The 25,075-nt window shown below is 44.8% G+C and overlaps 1 protein-coding gene across 4 annotated transcripts in view; it reads left to right on the plus strand.

Moving 5' to 3' along the window:
- Nucleotides 1-5,149: 5,149 nt before the first annotated feature.
- Ildr1 (immunoglobulin-like domain containing receptor 1) overlaps nucleotides 5,150-25,075 on the plus strand; it is a 32,827-nt gene continuing 12,901 nt past the window's right edge. For 3 of the 4 annotated variants that reach the window (NM_001285788.1, NM_134109.2, NM_001285791.1), the window contains exons 1-3: nucleotides 5,150-5,386; nucleotides 19,422-19,592; nucleotides 20,651-20,800. In NM_001285788.1, the coding sequence (NP_001272717.1) occupies nucleotides 5,332-5,386; nucleotides 19,422-19,592; nucleotides 20,651-20,800 (376 nt within the window). In that variant the 5' untranslated portion in view covers nucleotides 5,150-5,331. Of the gene's footprint in view, nucleotides 5,387-19,421; nucleotides 19,593-19,832; nucleotides 19,933-20,650; nucleotides 20,801-25,075 lie in introns of those variants that run through there. The other variant, XM_006521674.4, reaches the window with a different exon arrangement.

Raw genomic sequence — 25,075 nt, forward strand, 5'->3', positions numbered from 1 at the left:
TTTGTTTTTATAATTAATGGTGTTAATCCCTTTAACACCCATGCCCTCCTTGGCCTTCAAGCACACTTCTTTTCTGGAAAAAGTTGTACGTTTTTCAAAACTTTCTGTTCTGTTTTTGCTTCTGATTCTCATTGCAAATCTACCAGAAGAAGCCACTAAACCCATGCTAGAGCCTGTATGCTTCACTGACTTGCAATGTCCTCTACCAGATTAAGTAGTCCATCATCGTTTCCAGATCTCAGGGCATAGACAAGATGTTTACAGGTTCTTTGCCAGAAAGTAGCACCCATGGCCTCTACTCAAATTCTCTGAGGAGACATTTATTCTGTCTGGAATCTCATGGCAGTCTTTACTGTCTACATTCCTGTTAACAATTTGGTCTTCTGTGCTCATACCAGAAGCACTCGGTAAGCTCTGCCATGCTTTGCTCTATTCTGAGCTTTGTCTTGCCGACTCCCCTAGAGTTTACAGTTTCTTCTGGAAATCAGTTCCAAAGGCCTCTGGTGTTCGCAGCAACAACTTGGCTCCTGGTTGTCACTGTCTGTCTATCTTCCCTCCCTCCCTCCCTCCCTCCCTCCCTCCCTCCCTCCCTCCCTCCCTCCCTCCCTCCCTCCCTTCCTTCCTTCCTTCCTTCCTTCCTGTCTCCTTTCCCTGGGAACTACTCCTACAACATAAGTGCTTTTTGGTGGTACACTTGGCAGTCTAACCATAATGCTTTCCGTTGGGGTCACATGTATGTTCTCTTATATTTTATTCTTAAAATAAAACTTGAAATGTTTTATTTTAGCCTTTGGATATTAATCAGTTGAAAATTGATTTTGCATTCTGTATGAAGATACATTTTCTTGCCTTTAGACACATAAAAAGCTATTTGTCTTGGTGTCACTTATTGTAGAGTTTACAGTGTGCTGACTGAATTATAATACCACCGTTGGATACACACACACACACACACACACACACACATACATATATGTTACTTTTCTGTTGCTAGGGAAAAAAAATAATGTGACCAAAGCAACTTGTGGAAGGAAAGGATATTTGGGCTTATGGTCCCAGAAGGCTAAGGATCCTTTATAGTGGGGAGGCATGGCAGTCGGCAGTCATGATAAGCGGAGCTCCATCAAAGCTGCACCTCCCCCATACTCTTTCCAAACCAACTACGGACCAAGGGTTCAAATGCCTGGACATCTATCTCAATTTGTGTGGTTGTAATTTCTGGAATATTTTACGTTCCCTTTGTCTGTTTACCCAACATCATACTGTTGTCATTGGTCAGATTTTTAGCTTTGATGTTTGGTACAGAAAATTCCCCTAGTTCCTCCTTCTTGAAATACATGTTGGCTAATTAACCACCTCTAATTTTTATTCAATTTTAAGAATAAGCTGTAAAATTCTTAAATTTGTTTTCAGGTATTTTACTAGAACAATATAGAATTTATTGATTTAGCAGTCATCCTTGGTCACACTGAGTGTTCTTCCCTAAAAACAAGACACAGTTTTGGAATTATTTTTCTTTTTAAAAAAGTTTTCACTAAGTGCTTAAGATTTTAATTAATATATTCCACATTCTTGTTAATTTTATTTCTAGTTACCTTTAAGTTGTTTTCTACTGTAAGTTTTCTACTCTCTCTCTTTCTCTCTCTCTCTCTCTATGTGTGTGTGTGTGTATATATATATATATATATATATTAAAATACTATCTTCCAAATGTATTTTGTTGACATATATATACTTCAGTAACATTGCTGTATTGACCATTTTCTAACACCCTCTTTTGTCAGCTTTTATAAAATATGCAGATTCTTGCTGGGTGGTGGTGGTACACGCCTCTGATTCTAGCACTTGGGAGACAAAGTCAGGCAGGTCTCTGAGTTGCTGAGTTTGAGGCCAGCCTGGTCTACATAGCAAGTTCCAGGACAGTCAGGCCTACAGAGAGAAACCCTGTCTCAAAAAGAACAATATATATATATATATATATATATACATATATATGTATATATATGTGTGTGTGTATGTGTATATGATGTATAGTATATGTATATACATATAGACAGAGAGAGTTGTGTGTGTGTATGTAAATGTATATATGTGCATATATATGCATACACACACTGATTCTTTTTGTTCTTCTATATGGATAATCCTGAAACTCTAACTAACACTTTCATTCTTCACTTTCAGGGTTTTTAACTCTTTCTTGTTGTGCAGCTGTCCAGTATGATGCTAAATAGGAGTGAAAATAGTTCACATGCTTGTTCTAAAATTTCCTTTACTGGACCACACTGCCTTTTGACCTTGTTACATCCAGTAATTAGGTACCTCAACCCTGCTACTGACTAAGAACTCCATACCAACCTCATTCAGATAATTCCACTTAATGAAGGAACCCAAAGGACTTTTAGGGCAGTGTATCTGAATAATTAAAACCTTGTTATTCTTTCAGTATGTCTGTTGTCTTTAAATATGTCACTACCTACTCAGAGTTCCTGGCAGAAACCTGTACTCTTTTCTTGGCATCTATGCTGATGGACCTCAACAGTTCTACGTTCTTGTACCTGCCGAAGCATTCCCTCACCTACAATTTGAAGACCCATGGTTGGTTTGAGCCCTTGGTGTCCCCATCAGGGTTTCCCATCTTTAACTACAGTAACAGTTTCCTAACCTGCCCCCTTACTGTAGGTGGCTCTCTCCTGCCTACCTGCCGTTCTTCTTGTGACTGCCAAGTTTCTCTTTCTACAGTTTTCTCCTGCTCATGCCTCACCCAACTTCAGACACTGTGCTCATTGTCTGCTGTATAAAGCTGTGGTTCTTTAGCTGCTCAAACAAAGCCCTTTATGCAACCTGACTGGTTTTCTAACACAGTAGCCTAGCAAAACCGAAGTCTGTGTAGTTCAGCTCAGCCATTTCCTCGTGCCATGAATTCTGTACATTCTGATGTCTCTGATTGGTGAGTCTGGCAATGTTTTATTCATTTAATCCCAGATCAGCTGTCAGTTTCTGTAGGACCTAATGATAGAACTAAGCAAATATTTGTTAAGTACTATCTTTCTGGCAGGTATTTATGCTAGGTCTAGCTATACAAAAAAAAAAATGTAGAAGGCACAGTCTATATGTTAGTATTTAGCCCTAAACATCCAGTGATTTTATTTATATTATCCTGTTTTTAAATGTGGATCAGACAGTTGGCATTCTTAATAAATGTATTTAAAAATAAGTGCTGCAGTGTTAAATATGGAAGGATATGCACAGTGTCCGGGAAGCACACAGATTTCAGAATGCTTTATGAACAAAGTTTCAAGATGATGCTTATAACTGATGAGCTCACAGCTCAGACCTCGGTCGTGAGGCCACAGCTCAGTCAGCCCCACTCCCACTTATTACTATCTGTTAAACCCTGAGGAAAGAAAATGGAGAAATGCTTGCTTAGATGAGCACTAAAATGTCCTTCTACCAAAGTAAGGCCTGAGAGGTTTAGGAGGTAGGTGAGCTAAGAGGAGAACTAGAGTACTTTAGACTGGGGTTGAAAATTACTGAGGACAGTGCCAAAACCCAGAAGCCACACAATCCCTAAATCCCTTCCTGTCACAGACATCTGACATGACTAGTGTTCCTAGGAACATATGCAGGGTCTCTGGAGAGTATGGAACAAGACCCCCACACCCCCCCCCACACACCCTGCAAAGTAATGCCTCCTCCTGCTGCCATGATGTTTTCTACCCTGAAAGAGCCAGAGTGGCTCCTACACACTCTTCATAACCTGCCTTTGGCCACATACTTCCTGAATTTACTTCCTATTTTCTGGAAGTAAAGAGACTATAGGAAAAATATTTAAAGTGAAGAGGCCCATTGAGGGGACCAGAGGACTAACCCAGAAGCGTGTGTGTGTGTGTGTGTGTGTGTGTGTGTGTGTGTGTGTGTGTGTGTGTGTTTCTACAGATCTAGGACAAGCCTGCTTCATTGGCTAGGAAGGGGATAGAGAACACTAGCAGCAACAGTGAAGAGAGTGTCCTTGAAAGCCTAGCAAGACAAGAGAGGTAGGTGCTCTTGAGAAATAATAGCTGCATCCTGTTCAGTGACCAGGGTGGAGGCCTCCTGAGCTCTGTTTAATAGCACTTTATAATGCTATTCTTGAAGCAGGTGATGGGCAGGGGAGGCTGGAGGTGGGAGAGGTGAAAGGAGGAACAATCTTCTTACAGGAGAATATAGCAGACAATGAAAATCCCTATAAGGAAAGAGTGTGTAAACTGCCTTGCTATCTATTTACATTGCCCAGAATATGCGTGACTTTCCAAGTTAATGTCTTGATTGGTTTGATAAGGCCACTTTGCCTTTCTCCCCTTTCTTTTAGTAGTTATAAATTCCCATGGCCCTACTCACTTCCTGCCAAGGAACACTAAAGACTGGGTATGGTGGCTAAGAGAACTAGTTGTCCTCACTGGGTCAAAGGTCTAAACCTTGGTCTTGAGCTATCTGAGATCTGTGCATGGTTGCTGAGCTACGAGGAAAGATGGGTGGAAAACCTAAGGAAAAAATACATCACCACTAACCGAATCTATGTACAGTGAGAGAGGGTCTTTCTTTCTCCATTACACTTTCCCTATTTTCCTGTGAGCATGTGTTCATTTTATAAGCGTGGAAAAATAAATTTGCGGTCTCTGGTTCCTGCTCTACTTTTTAGAATCTTTAGTTTGAATAAAGAAAGACAAGAAGACATTAGGTATAAACATCAGAAGTGTACAGAAGTGTATTTTCAGTGTGTGTGTGTGTGTGTGTGTGTGTGTGTGTGTGTGTGTGTGTGTGTGAAAGGGAGGGGGAGAGAGAGAGAGAGAGAGACAGAGGGGGAGGGAGAGAGAGACAGAGAGACAGAGAGAGACAGAGAGACAGAGAGGTGCATCAACGAGAAATACTACTCCCTAAGAAGTTGCAGCCACGTAATTCTAGAACCAGGAAAGAATTGCAAGGGGTGAGGGTGACTTAGAAATTAGGGGAGCCAGTGACAAGTTCCTCCGCGCGCGCAGACGGAGACGGCTAGAGGCTCTGTTTCCTGCGGAGATGGGTCACCTGGCAGCCTGTGACAGGTAGGGCGGAGGCTTGCGGTCCCCAAGCCGGGGCGGAGCAGGAAACCGAGACAGCCCTGGGCTGGGGCGGAGCTCAGAGAGCCTCAGGTACCGGTGGGCTGGGCCGTACCTGTGGGGGCCAGAGGGGACGCTCCCGTCGCATAGTTCGACCTACGGGCTCCTCGGAGATGCGTGTCCTGGCCGGCGGCTGATGAAGAAAGACTCGCCTCTCCGGGGCCCTTGAGCCTCTGTAGCCAGCGAGGGGGCCAGCATGGGCTGCGGATTGCTCGCTGCTGGCCTGCTCCTCTTCACCTGGCTCCCAGCAGGTGAGCCCTGAAAAAAGGGGGAGTCCCATCCGGGGCCACACGAGACAGGAAGCCATTTGCCTGGCCCTGCAGAGCCGGCCACCCGCGGGGCGGTGCACTTGGGTAGCTCCTGGCACCGGGAGGTGCAGGGGCCGGATCGAGAGTCGGCCAGTGGGAACCTGTTGTTTTCTTCCTTTATTAGCCCAGGGCCTTCGGAAACATGCAATCAAAAAGAAACCCCAGCCTTTGGATTTACGCCCCAACAGGTGTTGTTAGATGCTTGATGCCTAAAACCGAATCTATACAGGCGAAATCACCATTCTTCAACTTCTTAATACCCCTTTCCCTGTCCTTTACCCCGTGTCAAACTTGCTTTCAGAGTGTAGATGCGACGACAACCATTTTGGCCCAGAGTACATTTATTCTTTCCTGACAAGTTAGATTGCGTCGGTAGTGTATGAAGGAGTGTTGGGCATAAATTTGAGTCTCTTACAGGCCATCCGCTAGTACCTGTCATTTGATATTTTCCTCCTTTTTGCGTCCACCTCCTCTTTATCAGCCCGTCCGGCTGCCCTGCACCTTTCTTTCTACCTCCACACTAAGGGTCTCACTCAGAATCTGAATGTCTTAAGGTACCTCTTGGAAACAGGGCAAAAGGTCTTGTCTGTGAGTGAGGCCGAATAGGAAAGGAGAGAGAAGGGAAGGCTCTCTGGGCTCTGTTCACATTAGCCTGTAGCTGTGACTCTGCAAACAAGAATTTTCATTTCCTTTGGACGGTCCACCCAGTTTTATTCCGACTCACTTCCCACTTGCTCCCCTTTGGGAATATCAGTTTGCTCGCCGACCAATTGGAAGCTTCAATGGTTCGTCCAGGCAGATGTAATATGAAAATGGAGGCAGAATGCCCTTTCTATGAGCTAGAGAGTTGCTCAGATGTAATCAAATCTCACGGAAACTAGAGTCTACCAGAGCTTAATGTTGGGAATAAAAGGAGGGAGGGTTGCAAAAGGGTAGGGAACCGAGAAAAGGCAGCATTCCTGTGGCAGGCTGGCTTTCAACTTGTTTGGCCAGACGGAGGCTTTATAAGATGTCTAAAGCTAACAACTAGATGCTGAACGTACACAGTGGACAGGAAGCATGTGTAGCCTCGTTAGGCTTTAGGTACTCAAACACCACCAGAATAGTTAACCAACTTAGACCCTAAGTGCAAATTTGTAAGAATTCTGGAGTTATCTACAGTCTTTTCTCCAGTATGTTGAATTTTTCTTCTCCAAGTCTGTGGCAGCTGGGGACAAAATTCCTGTTTGAGCTGCCTTAGGAAAATAGAGGTCTGCTTCCATCAGCCCCTGACATCATGTTTCCCAACCTGGGTCTTCTGATGGAGCAGTCAGTCTTCTAGACAGAACAAGAATGCCTGCAGATGAAGAACCTGTCAGGGTATAAACCCTGGTGCCCTAAATATTTTAAACTGCCCAGTTTTTTTGTTTTTGTTTGTTTGAACATTTTCAATGGGCATTAAAAAAATACAGCCACTATAGCCAAATATATACTAGAGTATCCAACACACTAACTGTAAAAAGCATGGCTCCAAGTCTCTGAGCCAGCCACATGATGTTAGTCGCTAGGCCCTTGAGACACGACAATATTACAGGGTGTGGTGCTAGCCTGGTCTTCCCTAAGTGGAAGTTGGTCGGTGTTTTACCAGAGTGTGGAAAGTGAAGTCTACAATGATTATCCAGGTTCACTTTCATTTCACAGATGAGAAACTGAGACCCCGGCACTCTGAGGGGAAATAGCTACTTTGACAGATATTGTCCCTGACTATGTGGCGTGCCATCAGTAATACTGCATCTGCTCTATGGACCAGTGATTCTCAGCCTGTGGGTTGAGACTCTCTTGGCGATCAAATGACCCTTTCACAGGGGTCGCCTAAGACCATCAAAAACACTGATATTCATATTATGATTCATAACAGTAGCAAAATTATAGTTATGAAGTAGCAACGAAATAATTTTATGGTTGGGGGTCCGCACAACATGAGGAACTGTATTGAAGGGTCGCAGCATTAGGAAGGTGGAGAACTGCTGCTCTAGATGATGCTTTTTTGAGTTTGTATAATAGATGTCTGTGTGACTCTGGTAATTTACTGAACTCTTTAAAGCCTGCAGTAAACATGGATAATAATATCATTTCATACAGTTTTTGTAAGAATTAATTAAAAGGCTTAAAAGTACTCTATATACTGCTTGTACAAAATGAAGGAGGCCTTAACCATGGTGATAGGACTAGCTATGATTTGGACCCAAGTAAGACTGTTTAAAGCTAAGCTTGAAGAAACTTACTTGTTCTTCTTTTGTGGCTAGGAAACACAAGGAACAGTGAGATGGCTGTTACTATAACAAAATAACTGAGGCAATCAAGTTGAAAAGAGGAAAGGTTTATCTTGGCTCACAATCTTAGAATTCTCAGTCCATGGTTGGTTGGCCTCATTGCTTTGGGGGCTGTGATCAGGCAGTGAATTCACATAGGGTCACATGGTAGAAGAGGCTGCCCTCTTCAAGGTGGCTAAGAATAGTGACAGAGCAACAGGATAGGACCGGGGTCCCAATATGTTCCTTGAGGCCACTTTCCAATTACCTTCCTCGAGGCCCCCATCTATTGAATGTTCTAGCACCTCTCAATGGTGCCAAACTGGGTCCAAATCTTTAACACTTGGGCCTTTGGGAAACACTCCAAGCCCAAGCTATAGCAGTGACTGTGTAGTTAGACTTCAAACTCTGCCTCTGAATACTCATAACTTTGGGTGAGTTGCTTCAACTGTTTTCATTGAGAAAATATGTAAATTTAGTCCTTCCCACCATTGCTGCCCATACACCCAGCCAGACCATCTCTTTTTGTGTGGCTTCCATTCAAACACAATAGCTATGGCATTGCACCCCCTCAAGAAATCCTAGGAATGAGCCCATTTCCCCAGTCTTTACCTTTTTCCTTATTTTTAAACTAAACATCACAAAATACCTTTCAGATAAAACTGTAGAGACATTACTTGTTTGCAGAGTCTTACAAAAACAATGCTTATCAAAAACTCTCCCACAACTTACAGTCAGAGGACATATGTGTGTGACAGTACAGCAGCGTGTAGACATATGTAAGGGTTATAATATAGAAACAAAAGGTTCACAAAATTCTGTTACTGTGTCAGATAAAATGATAACTAGCATGAAGTATTATTGATGTTAAAACTCAGAGACGATAATCTGCACACAAAAACTGTTGACTAGGCAACCGTTGAGTCGGTTTTCTGAAGACCAGCTATTCCAATTGCAACGCACTTATTGGAAACCCCTGCACTTAAGTGAGTTCCTTTGTGGTCTGGCGACTTGTTCCATTTTGCTTGTTGAGAAGCGTCAAGCCAAGCCCCTGATTAGCATCTGAGTTTCCACAGTTGTGCCGCACAGACCAGCGATAGAATTGTGAAGTTCCAGAGGAAGGTGCTAAGGTCAGGGAGTCTTGTGAAGTTCCCATCACTGGGCCCTGAGCTCTGTAAAGATCACTTGCCAGTTGTGGGATCTTTTGCTATTCTTAGAAGTCATTTTTAGGAAGAATTTTTTTAATCACATAAATGATATCTCAATTCTTGTTCCCTAAAGTAAGGTATTAAGCGAGGCTAAAATAAGCACAGCAGCCATTCAGCAGTATTGGCTCATAGTTCTCTTGCTTTCGTCCATTCTCTGAGTTCATTTTTAGAGTCAAGTTTAGCTTCCCTCTCGTGCCTAAAGAAATTCCTGTCATTTGCGCTTTTGTAAAAAGGTTTTTTGTTTTGATTTTTTTTGGTTTATTTTGTTTTGTTTTGTTTTTGTTTGTTTGTTGATTGAGACAAGGTCTCTCTATATAGCCCTGGCTGTCTTGGAGCTCTCTGTGTAAACTAGGCTGTCCTCAAAGAGATCCACCTGCCTCTGCCTTCAGAGTGCTGGGATGAAAGGCAACTGCTTCTATGCCCCACTTGTAGAAGAGTTGTATTGGTACTTTACAGAACCATCAGCTGTCCAGCCATATTCTTACGATTTGGGAAATCCTACAACTGACACGGGGGATAAGATCACTAGACAAAGCATGAGTGATTTCCTGTAGGTGCCAGGGTGGACGGGTGGATCATGCTTAGAACTAGTGAAATCTTACAAAATCCCCAATATGGTGGATAGCAACATGGAGCCTCTCAGGGTGAAAAGGCTGTGTGTGCTGGGAAAGTGTCCACTTGGAATGTTTCCATCCCCTGGAGGTCTCCTGAAATCCCTTCCAGAACTCCCATGCCCTGTTACACACAGGAGACATCATTTTACCTCCTCTTAGCTCACTCCCCCTCCAGCTGTTAGTACAGATGGAGAGTCTGGATGCAGGGAAGCCCTGTGTTTTACAGTGAGATACCAGACAGGACAGCTGGCACCGTGCTCCTTCCCCATTTCTCACAGTGGAGCAGGTTGGTTTGGTGGAGTTGAAACCTGATGCACACTAGAGCAGGGGACTAGTCCTCAGTGCCTAAGTAGATGCCAATTAAACTTCTAGCCCCAAATGCAATGGAACAGGGTGAAATGTTGAGTAATTAATGGAACTTCTACCTGGATTTGTTTCAGCATAATAATTTATTTTGTTCAGAAGTCCTTGGGAAAAATGAAAGTGTGCACTTTCGGAGTTACAAAGATTATCCCATCTCTACTTGCAGTCTATTCAGTTTCTAAATGCTGGTGGGTAAGGGAGGGTCAAGCAACCGGCAGTTTTGAGACTTTGTTCACTTCGAATTTTTGGTCACTAGGTTCTGTTGCTTAGTTCCAGGCTTGGCTTCTTTGTTTCTTTGTTTCTTCCTTCCTTCCTTCCTTTCTTTCTTTCTTTCTTTCTTTCTTTCTTTCTTTCTTTCTTTCTTTTCTGGTTGCCAATAGTCACCCTAGCCCAATGTCTGCACAGCTCCTTGTCTGCAGACCACTGTCTCTTTCCTGTCAGCCATCCTCCATGCACGGAGTGACAGGCAGCCTGCCATGCCTACCTTTTTCTCATTCACTTTAACCCTCCATTCAAGAAGCTTCCGATAGTTTATAAACTCCATGAAATTCAAGGCTCTCTAATGTCAGGGCTCACTAACAGGCAGCCTTACCTCTCCACTGATAGGAGTCTGACTTCATATACCCCAGTACCAGGCATTCTTTGTGTCTTTTTTATGGCTATATTACTAATAGTTAACTCTGACTTTTTTTTTAAGTAAACTTTAAAACATGAAACATTTGTTCCAAGCAATTTAGCCCATATTGAGTTAATTTTTTTTCTTTTAACCAGCATACACATAATGCATCATTTTATATGAGGCTCCTGCACTGGCAAACAAAAGCAGTCATGGTCCTGGCTCCCAGGATTCATATGCTGTAAGGAAAGTACACACTGATGCAGATACAGAACTGGAACTACAGCTATAAAGCCTGGGTTAAGGTACCAGGAGAGCACAAAATGATTGGATTTCTTTTTCCAACCAAAGACATGTTTTGAGTTGAGGAATGATGGTCTGAAATCAAAGGAGTAGCACAAGCCGGATCATCAGATAGCAGCTCAGTGAGTGTGAGGCAGGGAAAAAAGTGCCAGTGAGGCTGAGCAGAGAAAGCTGCAGCGTGGTGTGGACAAACACTGGCAAGGACCGGATGTGAATGGTTTCATGGGGCATGGTGGGAAGAGGCATGTGTGCGTGTATGTATGTATGTATGTATGTATGTGTGTGTGTGTGTGTGAATGTGTACGTGTGTGTGTGTGTGTGTGTGTGTGTGTGTGTGTGTGTGTGTGTGTGTGTGTGAGTGCATGTGTTGTTGTTGCTGTTAAGAGCAATGGAGAGATCTTAAGGAGTTTGAGTTGGGAGATGAATAGCACTGTGGAATCCATACATTGTGGGAACCACCAAGATTTCCCGTAACAGCTAAGCTAAGGCAACATGCAGGCAGTGGCTGAGATATACTGAGATGGTTGTGAAAAAGAACAGAATCCCAGAGGTACTTAAGAGATAAGTAAACCCAGTGTGGCAAGGCTGTATATTACTAATGAAGGAGAAAGAGAGGTTAAGGGTGGTTCCTGAGTTTTGGTCTTGGTCATCCACTAAATGGAGTATGAAAAAAGCCCACATTTATACAGAGGATCTTGATTTAGGACTTGGGCTTGATTTAGAATTTGAAACATCAAAGAAGAGCCATCAGGAGCATTTGGTATGTGGATCTGCCAGTCCCTTGGTATACAGTGGTAGGAGTTGGCCTCCAAGCTCTGGTGGGTTCTAAAAACTCTGCCAGACTTGCTCATGGCAGATATTTCATCTGCGTGTTTTATTGCTTATCACTGAGACCCCACCAAGAGGGTGAGTTCTCAGAGCACAGACCTTGTCTCCTGGAACAGTGTCTGGCTCAGAGTAAGGACTCAAAAATAAATGTATGTGTGCATTCTGCTGGGGCCCAAATTTGCATATGCTCTGAGATTAGTGTGTGGGGGCATGAATCACCAACCTGGGCAGATGACTTTGGGAAACTCCAAGTGTGTGCCCCTCAAACAAGTCTTGTCCTTTCCCACTAGAAGCCGATGGGATGTCAAGTTCAAGTTACCTGAGTGGGTACCTTTAAAAAAATGTTCCCCCTATTTCTTTTTTTTTTTTAAGATTGCAACTTTCCCCTTCCAGAAAGGTTGTGGAAAGCACAATATTGTCATTTACTGTTTATGGGAATATAAATTTAATTTCTGAAGTAGCTATTACAACATAAAAAGTTTATTTCCTCTGACTGGGCCAACACAATGAAATTAAAAAAAAAACGTGCAGATACGCTGATAGTTACATTAAAATATTCATTCCAATAATTCACAGCATCCTTGCTTCTAATAGTGAAAAATCAAAAGCAACCCAAACATCTATTGTTAGGAAAATTTGTAATAAGTTATACTTCCCAGAGTGATTTTCATGTGGTCACTGGGAACAACTAGATCTGTAGATACTTACAAGGAATATGTCAGTCATTTAAAGATAAACAAAGTGGCTAATCATTGTACATATTAAATAGTGAGGGAAAGATGTGGAAGAATGCACACCAGACTATTAACGGTGACACCTCCACCCAGTGAAATGAACGGCAATCAGGGAGGGGCATTTTTACTTTGACCCTTTGTGTTGCTTGAAGCTTCTTGTTTATTTTATATTAATAAACAAAATAAAGAAACAGAAATTCTACGTGCAATGGTTAGAATAAGTTTGTGAATGCCTTTTAAATTTGAGGATGCTTTTTCTTTAACAATTAATTTGTATTTGTGTGTCTGTATATGTATGCTCCCATGTGTCTGGACACCAGTGAAAGCCAGAAGAGGGTATCATATCCCCCCGGAGCTAGAGTTACAGGTGTTATGATTCACTCAAAGTGGATGCTGAGAACTCGACTCTGAGCAAGCAGCAAGTGCTCTTACCCACAGACCCATCTCCCTGGCCCTGCGAATATTCCTCCACAGGTTACATCTCAACCATTCTTGAAAACCTCTCTGGAAACTAGGGTGGTATAATAAGGACAGTGCAGAGCTTAGGACTTTAGGAGGTTTCTGTTAAAATGTACCTTTGGGCTTCACTAGCTGTGTGCCACACATAGAGGCCAGACCTTTGAGGACTGCCACTGATAACCTTGAGAAAAATAAAAAAGAACTTCTAATTGTCTTTTGCTTTTCTTCAGAGGTAGAAGGAGATAAAAAAGCATCCAGTACTGAGTTTGACAGTGCAGGAGATGCTCGGTCTCCTCTGATGCCTGGTGCTTAGTTCACCTCCCCCAGCCCAGTTCTGCATGCGTGGACCGAATTCCTCCTCCACCCACTTTCCTCACCCACACTTCTCTCCCAGTGTTCCCTGTCCCTTCCAGTTCATTGCTCATTGCTGGTTCCTTTCCTTTCAACTTCTGTCATATTTGCTCTGTTATCTAAGGGAATGTATCGAGTACTGACGGCAAATACACTCACGGAGATTGCTTGCTCGGACATAAACTCTGATAAGATTGAGCTGGTGTGCTTTCTGTTAACCTGCTGAGTGGAGCCGAGGTGCGTGTGCATTTGCAAACCCTCAAGCGACCAGACTCCCATCAGTGGGGCACCAGGCCTTATACTCCCCAGCTGGGCTCTGTGTCCCTGTTTACTACCTTGTGTGGGTCAACTTTGCATTGCTGTTACAAAAGAAACTCAGCTTGGGAAGGGAAAAGGCTTGCACTGGCTCACAGGCTTGGAGGTTTCAGCTCAGGGTTGCTTTGAGGATTGAGGTGCGACTGTGATGAAACCGAGTAACTCAGCCCCTGGCAGTGAGATGGTTCAGAAGAGAGTAATCCCAGCATCCCTTAGTCTGCCCTCTTTGATAGCATGGCCAAGTGGTGGGAAACCTTCACTTCCTCTCCTCGGTGTTTTCACCGTCTCAGGAGTCAGCCTTTAACACATGGGTACTTTGGGACATCCCAAGTACATACAAACAATACCTTATGTCCTTCGAGCAGAACTTTATATGGGGTGGAAGGGGAAATACCATCTAGCCCCAACCCCCCAACCCCTACCATAAAGTCTGGATTCAAAGGAAAAGGTGCCATCTCTATTCTGTATGGATGGCATCATTTAGAAACTGCAACCTCTTTTTCCATTTGGTACCACACTGAATTAAGAACTATTGCATGTTCTGCATGCACTTGGGAATATATGGCATTTGGCTGGTGAGATACTGTGCCTTCATTGGTCTGCTTTCCTCTTACTTTAGGGTAGATGGCAGTCCCCACTTGGCACAGCGAAATGGTCTCGGAAAGTACCCGGTGGCGGGAAACAAAGAACCCCCGTCCCCTTCCCTCCTTCCCATGTGTTCTCATAGCTCATCTGAAGTTTCCATTCTACCCTTAAATGACAGGTCTCTCCACTCCCTTCCTCTTTCACAGAAAAGGCAAACTGTGAATGGGTTTGCCGGGGTATGGAGTGTAAAGCATTCAATCTACCCACTGCTTTTGCAAAGGCAGAGACTATCGTGATAGCTTACATTTGTATAATTTCAATTCTTTCTAGAGGATTTCCTTTAACATTCTGGTCTTGGTTGACATTAAACTCTTGAGTCAGATGAAATAAATCCAAAAGATACATGTTGAGCTCTTTGCTTACTGGGGACTTTTGTCATTCTATTCTGAGGCAGATAATGCCATTGTCTGATTTCCCATAGCTTAGAAATAATGCATCAGATCTCTAGAATGGGGGAGAATGGGTGTGTTAGGTTTGGAATAAAGGCAATGACTCCCTAAGCTTTAAAGTTTTCAAGAGAAAATGACAGAGACAGTTGAGTGTTAGGTGACAGACTGGGCATAGGAAGGGTCCCAGGATGAAAGGAAGCCAAGAATTTGAAAACTTAGCCCGGTGTGGTAGCACACGCCTTTAATCTCAGCACTCATGAGGCAGAGGCAGGTAAATCTCTGCAAATTTGAGGCCTTGGTCTATGAAGCAAGTTCTAGGGACAGTCATGGCTATACCACAGAGAAACACTGTCTCAACAAAACAAGACAAAAACAAACAAAGAAAGAAAGCTTTGAAAGGTTTCAGTGCTAAATTTGACAACAGCAACAGGTAACCAGGCCATCCATAAAGAGAACATTTCTCATTTAAATTTAAACTTTCCCAACCCAGATTCTGCTTGTTGTTCAGGTCTCACCCTAAAAAGCCTCATGTGTGGATCTCTGTGGATGTCCCGTGTGGTTTGTTGTGCAGAGTAAAAGTCAGAAGCTAAAGAAAAAGGAAGATGGGACAATCTTGCTTTAGAGATGAACTAATTACTACTTCCTTTCTCTCTGGCCCAATCTGGAAACTCCTACTGCTCATAGGGGTCTAGTGCCTGATGTCCACTTTGGAAGAGGAGCTCTGCCTGTTTAGGAAACATGGTAGTTTTGAGTTTTATTCCATCACTGATACTTATTAATTAGATATTTGCTGATAGGTACATGGGTCTGGGTTTATACCCTCTGAACTTTCGTCCCTCTGAATGACCAAAGCTAATCCCTATCGTGAAGATGAGTGCAAGAAACAAAGACCATCTATCCATCACTGGGTGCCTAGTACAGAAAGGTACAAGAATGTTCTGGTATCTCCTCTTCCTAAACTTCCCGACCATCCCTGGGTGTGTGTGTGTGTGTGTGTGTGTGTGTGTGGCAGAGTAGAGGCAAAGGCCTATGGTCTGATTGGGGTACTGTGGGGTTGGTAGATCTCTGAGAGGAAGCACAAATGAGGTTAATGCTCAGAACCTGTGAAAATCTGAAATGCTTTAAGCCTTGAAAATGACAAAGGATGAAGTGATAGAGAGGCTCGGTCTACAGGCAACAAAGCCATCACTGACGTTGGTAAAGGTGACTCGGTCACTCCATCTATGGCTTGCCCATAATAAGGGCTTTCATGTAAGAGGAGCTAGATGTGCATTTGGTAATCAAGGCCATCACCCATGATCCCATTCTTCTACCTCCAAGGGTTTAGAGTCGGCATTCTTCAAAGTTCTCCCCAGAGCACCTTCTGGCTGCAACCAAATTCCCTTTCCTGACCCTCAGCAAACACACATTCTTCTCTCCCAAGTGCTCTGTCTTTGCACAAAAGCTAACTGGAACTTGAGTGAGCTGCACCCTACCAAATTACCCTTCAGCCAAATAGAGAAGTTAGGGATTGCCAGCGCCTCTTCTTCTAACCTAAGGAAGTACATCAAGAACGCTGCACGGGGAGAGAAACTCCTGACCCTGCGCCCCTCAGAGTGACCGTGGCAAGCCACCAGTCCACATGTTGTCCATATGCTCCTTCCAGGATCATAGGTGTTTGTGTGTGAAAGAGAACATTGGAAGGTGCCATGCAAAGCCAAAGGGTTTGTTTAGAACATTCAAGGCCCAGCTGTGAGGAAGGAGGAGCAGGACTCATTTTATGTAAATGTAAGAATAGCGTTGTGTTGTCTTCCCTCCCTATAAGGCCATAGCGTTTCCATTCTGCCGGACCCGGGGTCTCAGAATCCTGCAGCTGGCAAGGCCGGTGATTCTTTCCTACCAAACTCTTGAAGGTTTATTCTGAAAATGTTCTTTTTTTCCATTCACGGTTGAGTAATACAGCGGAGCACACCCCACCCCTCCCCCCATGGTCTTCTGTTCTTCTGGGATGCCATCAGTAATTATCCTTGAACTAGAAGATAGATGTGTCCTGACTCCACCCCATACACCCATAACCCACTCACCACCTGTCCTGCCTAATTACTTGCCTCCCATAGGCTCCAGCCTGATTGGTTCCCGCCAGGCTCCCTAAACAGCAAAACTTCCAGAAAAGCAGCTTAGCGCCTTCATTTCCTTCCTCCCTGAAGCAGCAGCCCACCCCTGCCCTACCCTCTCCCTGCTTCTGGTATGCGGTCTAAAAACCTACCAGAGTCTTTAGATTTTAGTCTTTACATTTCTTGCCTCTGCACAGTCTTCATACATAGCTTCCGCCGCTAACGTCAAAGGGTGGTAACACAGACTGGCCAGGTCACATCTGAGTGGCAGAGCCTGCCCTGAGCAGTGTTCTGCTGTCTCCTCAGAGATGTGAGAAATGCAGAAGAAGGTGCCCATTGTTAGCTAGGCTGGGAGCTCTTAGGAGACCCTTGGCCAAAGATGAAGTGGTCAGTGTAGAATCATGCTGCGATGTGAGTCTCGGGTTCTTCCAGGGTCAGAGGTGTTCCGTTCACCTGAAAGCCCACTGTTAGGTCCAGAAATTGACCTTTGAGTCTTTTGTGGAAAGTCAAGTTATAGAGCTAACTCTCCTTCATAAACTGCAGTTTCTATGAGGACATAGTGTCTTCTACACATGGCAGTAAGCTGAATTTGGAAGTTTCTACATCATTTGCTATCATGATAAAATATCCCAGTTTTCTAAACACGATAATATGCATACTACTGACTGTATGTAAGATGTCATTACATGGCACAAACTAGTATACAATGTAGAACTGAATAAAACAGTGATGTTCTTAAGGAGAAGAAAAAAGGCCCATCCAGGATCTTGGGGCAAGGGATGACTCAATGAACACAGGCTTGCAGGTTAACAATGCAACCCTGATGAAGCTGAGAAATTCAATCTCGGGAACCCACAGAAAGGTGGAAGGAGAGAACCAAATCTTCAGAATATTCATCTGATCCCACCCTTGCCTCCCCCGATGGTGATGGTGGTGATGAGGAGGATGGTGGTGGTGGTGATGATGATGATGATGTTAAGATCACTTTGCTGCCCTCTAAAGGGATGGCTCAGTCAGAAAGGAAGGCTCTACTGAACGAGCTCTGCTAGAGAGAGCAAGAGGGCAGCATGAGCAGTGGAGTCCCTGATTGGCCTTCTGCAAGGACATGGTAAAGTCGGTGCCGGTTGAGTATCTCTTATCTAAAGTGCCTGGGGTGAGAAGAGTTACAGACTGGGGATTTCAAATTTGGGGAAGTTTGTGTAGTCTTTGTTGGCTCAATATCCTGAATCTGAAAATGTGAACTCTGAGATGTTCTAAAATTAAAGAAAATGCTTTGGGTGTCACATTGGCACTCAGAAAATTTTACGGGTGCTGGGGAGTTGGTTCAGTGGGCAAGAGAGTTGATTATACAAAGCATGAAGACCTGGGCTCAGATTTCCAGCATCCATGTAAAAACTAGGTGTGTCCATGCACGCAGGACCCCAACACTGGGGAGGGTGAAGACATTTGCTGGGCGTTGTTAAGTGCCATGAAATGGCAATTTCCAGGGATAGTGAGAGAACCTGTCTCAAGGGAATAAGGTGACATGGCGGAGAGGAATAGACAAGACGCCCTTCCTCTACATGGAGTCCACAGATAGTCACACCACACATGTACATGACAAAAAAGAAAAGCGAGGTTAGGCTTCCAGAACATTCCAGATTTGGGGGTTTCCAGATACAGGATGCTATCATGATCCCCACTCAATAGCTGAGGAAAGAGAAACTAAGCAAGAAGTTCCTCTAGTGTCGGAGTGAAGAACTAGGTGTGATTTGTGTCTGAATCCAGAGCCTGGCGAGGTAGCCTTTAACAGATAGCCTATGCCAGCTGTTCTCAGAGTTCCCCCTGGCATAATAGCTTACATATCTCCTGGATACAGCTTTTCTTATTGCTCTCATGGAAATCTGTTTGAAATGTAAGTTCTTGGGCCTCTCCTAAGTCCTGCTGCACTGGAAACTCTGGACAGCCTTGAGTACCGTCGATCTACACTAACCCCCACCCACCCCCACCTTCCAAGGAAGACCTCCTTCTAATGCAACTTTGAAGCATTCCAAGATACTGGCTGTGGACGGTCATCTTACCACTCTACCATTCCATCTGGTGACTGTGTGTCACCTAGCTCCTAGTCAAACTGTAATTTGGCTACTGTTATGAATCAAAATGTAAATAAATATCAGTGTATTCCCAGAAGTCAGGACCCACAGAATGAGAACCACTTAGTCAGATAATAGTCTGACTTTTAGGAAACTGAGAAACCATTTTTTCCCTTTTCTTCCCTCCCTCTCTCCCTTCCTCCCTCCCTCCCTCCCTCTCCTAAGACAGGTCTCACAATGTAGACCCACCCAGCTGTAATTCTGGGAAGAAATGGCTGTACTACCTGAGCCTGGCCTCAAAGGGGAAACCACTTTTGGAAGAGAAGGGACGGGGGAAACTGGTTTTAACTGGATTACTACTCTGCTTCAACTGTGGCCTTATTTAAATACAGTTCTTTTATTGCTATGGGTGTGTGGTTATTGTTGGACTGGTGCTGGGTGTGTTAGTGGACTGTGAATTCTGGGAAGTTTTCCTGACTCCCCCCCCCACCCCCACCCCACCCCCATCGCCCTTCCCCCACACCTCCTGGTGCTTAGGGTCCTTTCCTTCTGTATACTCCTCACTGGAGCCTGTGTCTTTGAGCTCCCAGCCAATGCTAGGCTGCAGGGCAGCTTTTGTTCATTTGCATGGCTTTTATTACTCAGGAACAAACAAAAGTAGGTCACCTTTAGCATTGTCTCCTGCTCTTGCCTCCAGGGTGTCTGTCCTTGCTAGTCACAGTCCAGCACACAGAACGCTATGTTACTCTGTTTGCCTCCGTTACCCTCAAGTGTGACTACACCACCTCTGCCCAGCTCCAGGACGTGGTTGTGACATGGCGCTTCAAGTCCTTCTGCAAGGATCCCATCTTTGACTACTTCTCTGCCTGTGAGTAGCCCCCTTGTTCTGCCCATAGTCCCAGGCATCTGCGGGCTATCATTGGGGTCTAGGGCTCGTTACAGATCACTAATTGTCATCCTGAGAAGAACCTGCTGGGCCACTTTATTTTTTCAGATAAGCTGAACCCAGGTTGCACAACGAGTTGTTCAAGGCCAAATGTCAGTTTGTTTACCCCATGTTGTCCTAAAACCATTTCAGGCAGCTCAGACATAAAAGACCTAGCCTGTGTCCCTCCTATACATTCCTCATACAGACCAGCTCTGAGCCATGTGGGACCTCAAGTCAGCCACCATTGTTTGGAAGACCCCAGCTCGCTGTCACACTTCGGGTAGGGGAGAGCTCTCTGCCTCCAGTCAGGCTTTGGACATCTCAGACAACAGTGGTGTACAGCTCCTCCTTAACTTTAGCCAAGTCCTGCTTCTCAGCAAGGACTACCCCGGCTCTTGCCTCCAGGCTCTTCCTTCCCAGATGCTCATTTCTAGCCTCTTTCCGGCATCAGAGGAACCTGGAGCCCCACAGTCAGCTTGGGGTGATTAGACCTATAGAGAGTTTGAGGGTACAAACAAGAAGGCAGCCTGCTTGGGGGGAAGGAAGTGGGTGTTCTCAGGAAGTAAGGGCACGACTGTGGCTCCGGCAACTCAAGCTTTACAGTACGACTGGACAGAACCCCCCCCCCCCCCCAAAATCTCACCGAGTCTCCTCACTTAGTCTGATGTTAGCACCGAAGGAATCTTTCCAAATTGAGGCATTGATTCTTCTGGGTTAAGGGAGCAAGCGGGAAGTATTGGTCACCTGGTAGATTGAACAGCTTTGAATTCTCTGTTGTGAAGGTTGGGAGAGTGAACCCCCACTGGAACAGAAACTGGGCGTGGGCATTTTGTAAATAATGCAGACAGGCTTTGGAAACCGGGCAGTCAAGAAGGGGCTTGGAGGCTTATCGATGCGATGCAAGTGGAGTTCCCAGTGGTCAGCCGGGACTAACAAGTCAGATCCTACACCTGACTCGCGGACTCTGAATGCTGAGTGACTTGGTGTTCTCTTTTCAGCATACCAGGCAGCTTTGTCCCTGGGCCAGGACCCCTCCAATGACTGTAGTGACAATCAGAGGGAAGTTCGCATCGTGGCGCAGCGGCGTGGGCAGAGTGAGCCCGTGCTGGGGGTGGATTACCGGCAACGCAAGATCACCATCCAGAACCGTGAGTATGGCGGAGGAGGCAGGGGAACTAGGGGTTTAGGAGGATGTAGACGCCGGCCGGGCAGGGCAGGCTGAGTCAGCAAGGGATTCCCCTGATCTTCTGGGGCTCGATGACTGAACTGGTCACTGTTGTTTAAAGCCAAGTGCCAGATTCTTAGAATGTTTTCCACCATCTAAAGCCACTTCCCTGGAACTTGGTCTATGGATGAGAGGATGTTCTACAGTCTTGGTTAAAGGTCAGGGTGTCACTGGTTCCTTTGTTTTTTTGAGATTCAGGCTAAAATACAGATCTGGCTCCTTTGACGCAATTTTAGAAATTGTTCTCACCGCCCCCCCCCCCCCACACACACACACCAGGTTCCTGAGGTCCCCTCAGCCATTCTTCATACCTATACCAACGGAATTGGGAGCTGGAGGGCAAGTGGCTTCTTTGAGACCACTGCATCCCCGGGTAGAGGAAACAGTACTGGCCTGGGTAAGCGTCGATGTGTTTCCACGCTCAAGCTGAGCTACCAGCCACAGGCCGGCCATTTTCTCTGCCTTTTTCCTCTTATCTGAGAGAGAGAGAGAGTCCACATAGGATGGGGCCCTCCCGACACTGCATTAAATACAAAATGCAGGCACGGTCTAGGAGCTGGGTCGAAAGCAGGTCCTTTCTTTGTACCTGACACAGGAAGCAGCCCTCCACAGCCGGATTCAGGTGAGGTGGCTGTTCTGCACTTACAGGGAACATGAAATTGGGCAAGCACCTTCAGGTTTTGGGCTGTTTGCCTCTGGTTCTCTTAAGTGAGACTGATTATAGAGCCCGTCTCACAGAGAATTGTGACAGTGTGACATATTGGACTGTCAACATGGAGTGGTGCTCCATTATCTAGTCAGGGTGTTTTTCTGTACACAGGATGGGCTAGTACCCCTCACTCCTAGCCTGCCGTCCTGGATTCCTATGAAGTTATAGAGTCAGAACACAGAGACTATTGCAGTGAGCTTTATGTGCTGTGCAAAAAAAAAAAAAAAAATTGTGGGGATGAAGAGATGGCTTAACAGCTAAGAACACTAGCTATTCTTCCAGAGGACCCAGATTCAGTTCCCAGCTCTTATATGGTGGCTCACAACAGTCTCTCCTTCTAGGGAATCTAACTTACTGGGCATCAGGCATTCAAGTGGTATACAGACCTATATAGCAACACACACATACACACAAATTATATAAATAAACACAAATCAAAAATTCAAAAGAAAAAAATATTTGTAGGGCCAGAGCGCTCACTCAGTGACTGACAGAACTCATTTTGTTAACCAGAGAACACAAACTCAGTTCCCAGCATGTTCAGGCAGCTCACAACCACCTATACCTCCAGTTCCATGGAGTCCAGTGCCCTCTTCTGGCCTCTTCAGCACTGCACTCACATGCACAAACATACCTTCATGTGAACCCATTTGCACACACACACACATACACATACATACACTCAAATAAAAATAATAAAAATAAATATTAAAAAATATTTGCTGGTTATAAGAGATTAAACACACAGTCGTCTACTTGTGGTACCCAAACAGTATAGGGAATTAGTGAATATTTTACAACCATTTAAAGGGTCAACTTAACCATTGCTTCTAATTTTGTAACACTTAAATATGATCTCTTCACACTCATCCTCTGGTTTCCACAAGGCAGCCCTTGAACTTTTCGCCTAGGGACCGTCTGCATTTCTCCTAGTGTCCCTGTGCACTCTTAAAGACTTTGCTGGCTTTACTTCCTCAGAATTGGCTCTGATCGGAGCCCTGGGCTCACATCTTTAACTAGCCAACCTCCTTTAGAGTTTCTGGAGGATGAGAACTCCCCGTGGAGAGTCTGGAGGACATCTCTGCTCTTGTGTGTATGTAGTTGTGAGTGACACCTCTCACTACCCCTCCTCCTGACCATGTTTGGGTCACACCCAACCTTGTTCTCTCTCTCCTAAGGGAAAATAGTAGTTTTCCTTGGGTTTCACTTCTACTTCCAGGCTCATCTTGATTTCCCAGAACCCTTATTTTTCTGACACTCTCATGTCTGAGTTTCTGCCGTTTATGAGGATCCTGCCAAATAAAGTCATGGATCGTCTAAATCCCTAACATATCTGAAGAGCCTTGCCACACTATTGTGTCTCAGAAACCGTTTGAGACTCCAGGGATGGTGGGATCAGATTGGAAGTGCTCACTGAGCACCGTCATCGTAGTACCTGGTGGAGGGTTAAGCTTGTTCATGGGATAAGTGGTGGGTTTAGACGGTCACGGGGAGAAGAGTGCGTCTCGAGGACTGACGTAAAGGAGAAGGAAACAGAAGTCAAGCTCTGCCCCAGTCTTGCGTGACCTCACGTTTTTGTTTCAGTTCCTCTGCAGATATTTCTTGACAAACAGGCAAGAATGCGTTGCAGATATGACCATCGACTGTGCAAGAGCAAACCCATGATGCTGAGGCCTGATCTCTAAATTCTGAGATAAGCTGGCAAGCCATGTCTTTGGGAATTTGACTGGCTTTTAAGCCAGCCAGGAGAAGGGCTGGCTCCTTTTCAAAGCTCCTGTCACAGAGTTTGACTTAACAATTTGAGTAATTGGGCTTTAGTGAACATTGGTCAAATTTGCTTACATTGAAAGTATATGTTAAACGTTGGCTGATCTTAATTGGGTAGCAGGTATTCATGGGAATGTTGTTTCCTTTCCTGGTAACACTCTGAAAATACTGGGCAGATTTCCTGTGCTCATTCAAGTTCAAAGCTGTCCCTTAGAATACCAGAGCGAGTGCCCGGCGTGGTGGCGCACTCCTTTAATCCCAGCACTTGGGAGGCAGAGGCAGGCGAATTTCTGAGTTTGAGGCCAGCCTGGTCTACAGAGTGAGTTCCAGGATAGCCAGGGCTACACAGAGAAACCCTGTCTTGACCACACACCCCCCAAAAAAAAGAATACCAGAGCGACTTGTTCATCTTGGAATGGCAATGGGTCCAGACTATGGAGTTTTCTAGCCTTTTTGGAGAAGAAAGCAGGGCTTAGTGTTGAAGAGCATCAATCTGTGGCATGGTCATGGGATTGAATCCACTTGTGCTAAGCGCTGACTGCATGTTGTTGGTACATTCCCTTAGCCTCTCTGCCTTCATTTTCCTTATCTGAAATGTAGCTAAGTAATCATGTAACCTTTACGATGGGTATTACATTTGATGGCAAATAAGCAGAAACCAGAAATATTAGTGGTTTAGTTTGATCCCATGTATAAATCGGAAACACACAGTCCAGACCTAAGCTGATGGCTGCATTCCACTAAATCCTCAGGGACCAAGTTCATTTCAGCGCACCCAGACTGTCATCTTCTTTCTAGATGTCTTGGTTCTTTTTTTTTTTTTTTTTTCTTCTAGAATAAAATGCCTGTGGGCAGTTGCCAAGAAAAGAGGCTTATCTATTTTATCACTTCGGTTGCTTCAAGTCTAAGAGTAGATGATGCCATTGGTTTGGTCTCATGAAGGCTCATGGCTGGGTCACCACTATGAGAACATCATCATAGAAGTGCTTACAAGAAGCAGAGCTCACATGGGAATTATAGACCAAGGAGCACAAAGAATCATTCTTGTTCTTCTGTTACAACCCATTCCATTGTGAACTTACTGGGGGCTGTGTGTGTGTGTGTGTGTGTGTGTGTGTGTGTGTGCCGTAAGAATGACTTTAATATCTTCTCAGGGTAGCACAGCCAAATGACCTAATTACTGTTCTAATTTCCATCCCTTAAAGATTCCACTACATTCCAACAAGGCCAAAGAGAACCATGGAGTCACCCCAAGACACCCCCAAGACCAAGTTCTCAGCACAAAGGAGATGTATTTGCCCCAGAAGGACAGAGGGCAGAGATAAGGAACAAAGACAGGAGATAGAGGAAGAGGGAGACAGGGAAGGGAATACAGGAGAGGGGAGAAAGGGGGCATAGGAGAGGGGGAAGGGCATTTGTCTCACAGGGTCAAAGGACTGTCTCTGGATAGAGAGGAGACAGTCAGGACCTATAGGCAAATGGCCTAATTTCCATCCATTAAAGATTCCACTACATTCCAACAAGGCCAAAGAGAACCATGGAGTCACCCCAAGACACCCCCAAGACCAAGTTCTCAGCACAAAGGAGATGTATTTGCCCCAGAAGGACAGAGGGCAGAGATAAGGAACAAAGACAGGAGATAGAGGAAGAGGAAGACAGGGAAGGGAACACAGGAGAGGGGAGAAAGGGGGCATAGGAGAGGGGGAAGGGCATTTGTCTCAC

Source organism: Mus musculus, chromosome 16, assembly GCF_000001635.26.
Source record: "Mus musculus strain C57BL/6J chromosome 16, GRCm38.p6 C57BL/6J".
NCBI lineage: Eukaryota > Metazoa > Chordata > Mammalia > Rodentia > Muridae > Mus > Mus musculus.